This window comes from Pygoscelis adeliae, unplaced genomic scaffold (assembly GCF_000699105.1).
Source record: "Pygoscelis adeliae isolate BGI_AS28 unplaced genomic scaffold, ASM69910v1 Scaffold241, whole genome shotgun sequence".
Classification (NCBI taxonomy): domain Eukaryota; kingdom Metazoa; phylum Chordata; class Aves; order Sphenisciformes; family Spheniscidae; genus Pygoscelis; species Pygoscelis adeliae.
In genome coordinates, this window is record NW_008824056.1 from 2,251,384 (window position 1) to 2,258,253 (window position 6,870).

Genomic DNA, 6,870 nt, shown 5'->3' on the forward strand with positions numbered 1-6,870 from the left:
AGATGATTTTTGTGTCTTACCTCTGTTCCAAAACATTTTTTCTTTCCTTAATCACCTTCCAGGTCCAAAAGCCTCGCTTTGCATGCAGTCCGCATGAAGGGGGTAAACTCAGAGAGTGGACAGGATGAGGACAATGGGGAGATAACTGCTGGTATCTCCTTCACCGAGATCTACATTAGCCAAGAAAATGACAAATTGCCTTTTAGTGTTGATACTGAAGCAGTGCAACTGGGAAATTCTTTGGTTTCACACCAAAGCATCGATTACATGGAATCAGCAAATTTGCCAGAATCTGCTAAAGAAAAGGCCCATGAAGGAAGCGCAGAGGCCGTGACAGGCCCCGTGGAATACCAGGACAAGCTCTACTTCCACTTGAAAGAAAACCTGGGTAAAGTGAAAGCATATGTCACGGAGATGGGGAGGAAAATTCCTATCCCCGATCAGTGTGTAATTGAAGGTAAGAGGTCTGAGCCTTTCCGATTATGAGAAATTTAACACGCTACACTGAAAGTCATCACGGGGTTCAGGCAGGTGGGCAGCAAAGATCCTCTAGCGCAGAGCTCATGGATGGGGAAGAACATTAGTTTTATAAAACTATGTCATTCACAAATTGCAGTGTTTTGAAGTCTTCTAGGACTGTTTCTTTTCCTTCAGGATATAGTGCAACCCTTGCCTACCCCAGACTCCCATGAGGGTTAATGTCAGGATTTGCCTTTTGATTGTCATAGGGAATGAACCCAAAGCTCTCTGGAAAAGGGCATGACCTGTCACACTGAGCTGAAGAGCAGTGGCTGCTGGCTAGGGCTGGCAATACCTCTGGGCATGTCTGCAGGGCAGGCATGCAAGGGGAATGTGCCTTTCTGCCTTTCTCCTCCTGACTGTCACCCAGCTCCAGGCTGTAAGTTATGGAGCTGTGTTAACGGTCAGGGAGAGTTGAGTGCAACAGAGTGCACGTGCCATGAGTCGGACTCGGCCACGTAAGCGAATGGGTGAGCACATACTAATACTTAAGCCTCCTTCTTGGCCTGCTGGGTTGGTCTAGAGCAAATCTGGGTAGCCTTCCTCATTAACACGATAATATTAAACCAGTTGACTTACAAGATACACCAGAAATGAAGCAGGTCAGGACTCTCAGGTCAGCACATTCCAGCCCAGACACAAAGCTCCTTGAAAGCACAACAGAATGAGATCCCCAGTGCTTCGGGTTGGGTTCGATCCTATCTCCCCACTTCCCTGGGGTTATTTAAAGTTTTCTGCTTTCATCAAGGGTGGGTATTTGTTTTCAAGTGTGAGAAAGCTGGTTTTGTGAGACTGCGGGGGAGATGGGTGATACACTGCAAGATGGGTCTTTGATACTTCTCTTTGAAGTAAATTCTTTAGGTTGGGTTGTGAGCCTCTTGCTTATACTGAGCAGCAGTCGCTCCTTTTAATGTGAATTTGTGTGCATCTAACCACTTGCTGGTGGTCATGAGCAATTTACAGCTCAACCCTTCATGGGCCACGTTGACTTCAAAGAGTAGCTGACTCAATAAATTAAATTAATTTGCAGTCACTTAAAATGTCATCTTCTAATACTACATAACTTCAGGTCCATCAAATATCAACTTTTGTTGATAAAATATTTGTTTGTTTACTTTTTCAGTGGTCAAGAAATTGAAAAGTTGTTTCCACTCATCAAAGGGATATAACTATATATATATATTTTAAAAGCTTATGTTTCTGAATTTCCTAAATATCTTAAATTCCAGGTTTACTCTTTGAAGTAGTTATTTGGTAGAATTAATGATAATTTTTTTTTTTTTCATAAAATTACAGTGGAAACATGAGTAAACAATCTGGCTTGAAGCGCTGAATGCTATGACCTTACATTAATCAAATAGAATATGTTGAATATTTTTAAATGTATTGCTCAGTTTCCTTTCTGAAGTAGCTATTATAATATGTTCTAAGAATGTGACTATTTCTAAATTCATTCAAACGATTGTAATTTCCTGAAAATCCTCAACTAGCATTCTTAGGGAAATTCTTTGAGTAGAGACACATGTGCAGAACAGGAGATTTATGTGACTCATTCTAAATATGCTGAAGAAATGCAATCTGGCTCATTACGCAGGGGACAGCTTTGTTAATATCTCAGATGTTACATAAACCACTCCATCAAAAACCTTGCAGTTATTGGACTTCTGTGATTCCCGCTCACTATAAAGGCCCATTCAAATTGATCTGTTTTACATTTCAAATAAGATGTTTAGAAAACAGTAAGAAAATGTTAGAAAACGTTACTACACGTAGTTGGCTAATTTTATGTTGGTTATGTAGGAATTTGTTGAAATGGAATTTTAATATGTAAACCAGGGAAAATATGAGAAGATAGGCACTTCAGGACAATCTCCCATGAAACAGAGTACTTGAAGGAAATAGTGGCAAAATGTGTTGCAAAATAACACTGCAGTTTGCTAATAATGGAGAGTGCAAATTTCCCCATGTACCTCTTCATTAGAGTCATGCCTTTCCCGGGCTTTCACGTGGCAGCTCACACACAGGTCAACAGAGTGTTAATGTCAGTTGTAAGAATTTCTAAGTAATGATGGGCCAAATTCTGTTCACTTCACTGAAACAGAATTCAAACCCCTGCTTGCATTTCTAATGAAGATGATGTTTAACCATTGGGCAGACTGTCTGTGAACATGGTGAATTCCTTATTGCTTAAAACTGAGACCGGGTGGCATCCCCGAAAGGATGCTGCAGTGACGTACTGGTGAGGACAGAAGCAGCTTGCATGCCTTTGGATACATCGAGAATTAGCGTGCATAGCCCCTGCCAGGTCTGGGGGCACTAATACCAAGAGCAGTAGGAATGAAAGCAGGAGGCTGCTGAGGTTTTCTCAATACGGAGTCACTGTCTTGAAGAATGACGGAGGACATTCGGTTCAGTGCTCAGCAGCTGACAAGAAAGCAAATGGACAGGAGAATTATTAAGAAAAATAGATACATCAAATGACGACATTATGTCATTGTCTGCATTAATTGGAGCCTGAACCTTGAAGGACAAAGGAGACCAGTAGCAGGAGTATAGGATAATCAGAGAACTCCATATAAAGAAAAATGGACTGGGACTCCACAGTCCAGAAAAGAGACAGCTGATAGAGATTTGCAATATCGTGAATGCTGAGAAGATTAATTGAGAGTGGTGGCTCGCTGTCTGTCCTAATACAGGTACTAGAGAACATGTAATGAAGTTGTCAGGAAGCAAATACAAAATACACAAAATAGGTACCTCAACAGATAATTAGATACGTGTAATTAAATGGCAGAACTGATTGCTACAGTACATTAAGTATGCTGAAAGGGTACCTGGTTTCAAAGGTGATCAGGTAAATTCATGGATTAGAGCTGTTCGAGGGTTATCAAAATAATACCACCCCTGACTCTGGAAACGTCGGAGCCACAGATGGAGGTACCGGCAGAGCAGGAGGGAAATTACTGCTCTGTGCTTGTTCTGTTCTTGCACTCCTCGCTTACAGCTCTTTTACTTGCCCTTTGCAAGCTAATACCAGGACAAGCTACTGGTGGGACTTTCTGACTCGAATCAGAATTGCCATTCCAACATCCTTCGAAAGGACAAAAATTGAGAAAATTTGGTTTCTTAACCAAAGTAGGAGAAAACTGAAGGAGGACTTGATAACAATTTTCAGCTAGAAAACTGCAAGACAGTTAAGGGAACAGCCCATGCTGGACAAGGCAAGAAATAATGAGCTTAAATACTAATAAAGATTTAGCGTAAACAGTAGAAAAAGCTCTCTAGCTTGTGCTGGCGGAGGAGGTTGTGCAGGTTAAAAGCACGTTAAAGAAACCTGGAAAGCTGGCCTAGGCAAGGCAGGGCTGCGAGGTTTGACAGATCTGAAGAAGAGTTGGCGCTCCCTAAAATATTTGGTTTTTTCCACATACATCAGTTGATGTAATATAAGATTTTATTTCTTCTGAAGCTTGCCTTATGCCATCAGCCAGCTGTACTGCTACTACAATTCCTAATGTCATAGGCACTCTTGACTCTGAGTGTGGGTAAGGGCGTGGATCTGATGACCACTCCAGGTCCCCTGCATGTCTTTGATTGCATCCTCTGCTCTGTAACATTGTCTGTGATTTGCAAATTTTCTCTTTTCCTGTTGAGTCAGACATTTGCTGTGTAGGTCTTAGCCCTCACAAAATATTTTTGCTTTACAGGGTGTGTTTTTTCAGTCTCCTTGTTTACTTACAAGCTCATTCGAATTATACTATATGTAAAAATTTATGTAATATTAAGTGTTAGATTTTACAGCTGTGAAAGGATACAGGTTAAGAATTGTAAGGGTGGATCCACGATCTGTCTGTGACAGTTTGAAGATTCCTCCTATACACATTGAAAACTTGACATGTCTTCAGCTCTGTTATCTCATTCAGTATTCACTATTTTTGGCTGCATGTGCTTCAGGCAGAGTTGTGAATTAGGTGATGATCCTACAGCAGATGCAGGGTTAAGACTGGGCTGTTGGCCAGAATGTCTTATACTAAGAAAATGGTTAAGTTGAGGGTGTTTTGAAGAACAGACAAGCTACAACAGCTTACCAGATGCATGTGTGTATGTGCATAAGTGAATCTTTTGGAACTAACACTGCAGTCAGAGAGGGGACTTAAACTGGGGCAGAAAGAAGGCATCTGAAACCACAAAAATCCATTTATTTTAGCTTGTTTCAGTTTGGGGCTGATGGTTTGGTTCAGTTCCTGCTCAGTTTGAACCACTTTGCCCAGATTCACATCTCTGCCATGCCTTAAGCAATTTGAGACATTCTTTTATGTCATGTTCATCACTTTAATCTTCTTAATCCTGTGGATCTTTTCCTAACAAAACAAAAAAAAAAAGCCACCATATTTGTCAGGCTCTTTAGCTTTCATGGAGCTAAGCAAAGTAGTTTTCATCAGCCCGTATTTTTCCAGATGGTTTGTGATCTTGTATCTTATCGGTACCTCCAGGATCTTGCAGATGGCAGTGGCCCAGACTTGTGCATCTATAATTTCCTCAGTGCTCCCGAGTTTGGTTATTGCTTTTCAGCGTATGCTGGGCAGGATCTCTGTTGCCTTGGTGTGGCTGGGGTCCCAGTGATTAAGAACAAGAGCCTATGTTCAGGATCCCCATGTTGCATTTGCAGTTTGTCCACTGGCTGTAGTAGGTACTCTCTTGAAAGGTCCTCCAGCCTTTCTGCTTTTCTAGGTCTCGTGTACCCTTCTGGGGAGACAGGGCTCGCAATGGTTTAAGTAGGTTGCTTTGAAAGGCTTAGGTGAAAGATGGCATTATTGGTGTTATGACCTGCCAGAGTTGGCTTCGGGAGTGTCACAACATCCAGCTGAGACCTGAGTCCACTCTGGTTTACCTGGTGTAGCCCCAATTACCCCTGCATGCAGCACAGGGCTCTTGAGCAGCTGGCAGGCTCCACCTGCTCTAGCCTTGCTGGGTCTCACCTGGAACCCTCCATGTTGCATGATTTTTGACTTATTTTTCTTGTTTCCCAGATGTGTAGGGATGGTGGATCAAATGCATGGCCATGTGTATCCTGCCTCTGGGAGTGGCTGGTGTCAGATGGTTCCCAGACGTAAGCCTGTACAGCTGCTGGATTTGGTTATAACTTGAGGGCAGGTCCTTGTTTTCCACTCTGGTTCTACTTGCTCTTTAGATAATTGGTATAAAAATGCCACCATTAATGCCTACAGCTCAGAACATTGAGTGTCAAGTGAGTTGTTGGAAAGAAAGCATTTGATAATATATGTGTGTAGAGGATACTGAAGGATTTGCACATCTCCAGCCCACCTAGCCTCCTTTTTAAAAGAATAGAACCCAGCAAGATCTAGTGCATCATTCAATCCTTGGTCACTGAAGCCACATTCAATGAAAAATATTATAGCCATTTTATAGTAGTAAGTGACTCCTGGCTCCTCAGTGCCCTACAGGAGGAAATACAAACAGCAAACATTTTGTGGGATTAATGACAGAATGCTGAAAGAGGAGGAGGTGGCAGGGGAAACAGGTTGCAGTATGCTGGCCCTAAATCTGGTTGTTATTATGTTTTATGCTGTACTGAGAGATAATAGGTACCATATGATGGCATAGATGGAAAAGCTTATTGCTCCCCTGCAGTGCTCACCCCTGCACCGGTCTGATAAATTCCAGCATTCCATAAGCCAAACATTGATTTGGAACAGATGGACCTCTACTCCTTCAGTGGGACCACAAAGTTGCATAGGCTCAGGCCAGCATTTCCAGAGATGAACTCTGCTGCTGCTAGGCCAAAAAAAATATTAGCTGGCATTTTATTCTGCAGGACTGGTATTTCAAATGCATCCCAAATGTGAGGGCTGGTAGTGAGAATGGAAGTGCTAACTCACAGGATGGCCATCACGCTCATGGTGATCTGCGTCGTCAGACTGTGGAGAAACTCCCAGCGCAACGGGGAGCGTAATAGGAACATGAACATGCTCATAACTTGCTGCCCTCACATATGTGATAATAGCAAATTATGCGTGCTTTACACCTAATCTGGAAGCATCAGTTTAAACAGGCTGGTCTGCAGATGCGCTTTACCTGGTAGCTGCGAGATTCCCAATGGGGGTGGTGGTGTTATCACTCTCCTGGGGGGAAAGCCAAATCAGAGGACCTTGACTTCTGAGCTTCTGGGTTGGACCAGGACGGACCTAACGATTCCTCCAGGAGCTGCCTGTGCCCGCTGTGCAGGCAGGGTGAGCCAGGAGCCCTCTGCCAGGCTGGGGGTGCTGGGCAGAGGCGGCTGAGGGATACAGCTGGGACACAGAGGAGCCAGGCAGTGGCAGGAGTGGGATGTTT

At 43.1% G+C, this 6,870-nt stretch overlaps 1 protein-coding gene across 2 annotated transcripts in view; it reads left to right on the top strand.

Moving 5' to 3' along the window:
- Positions 1 to 6,870, top strand: part of VEPH1 (ventricular zone expressed PH domain-containing 1) — an 83,128-nt gene that overhangs the window by 37,922 nt on the left and 38,336 nt on the right. For both annotated transcript variants that reach the window (XM_009333935.1, XM_009333936.1), the window contains exon 8: positions 63 to 457. In XM_009333935.1, coding sequence (XP_009332210.1) covers positions 63 to 457 — 395 coding nt within the window. The remainder of the gene's footprint in view (positions 1 to 62; positions 458 to 6,870) is intronic.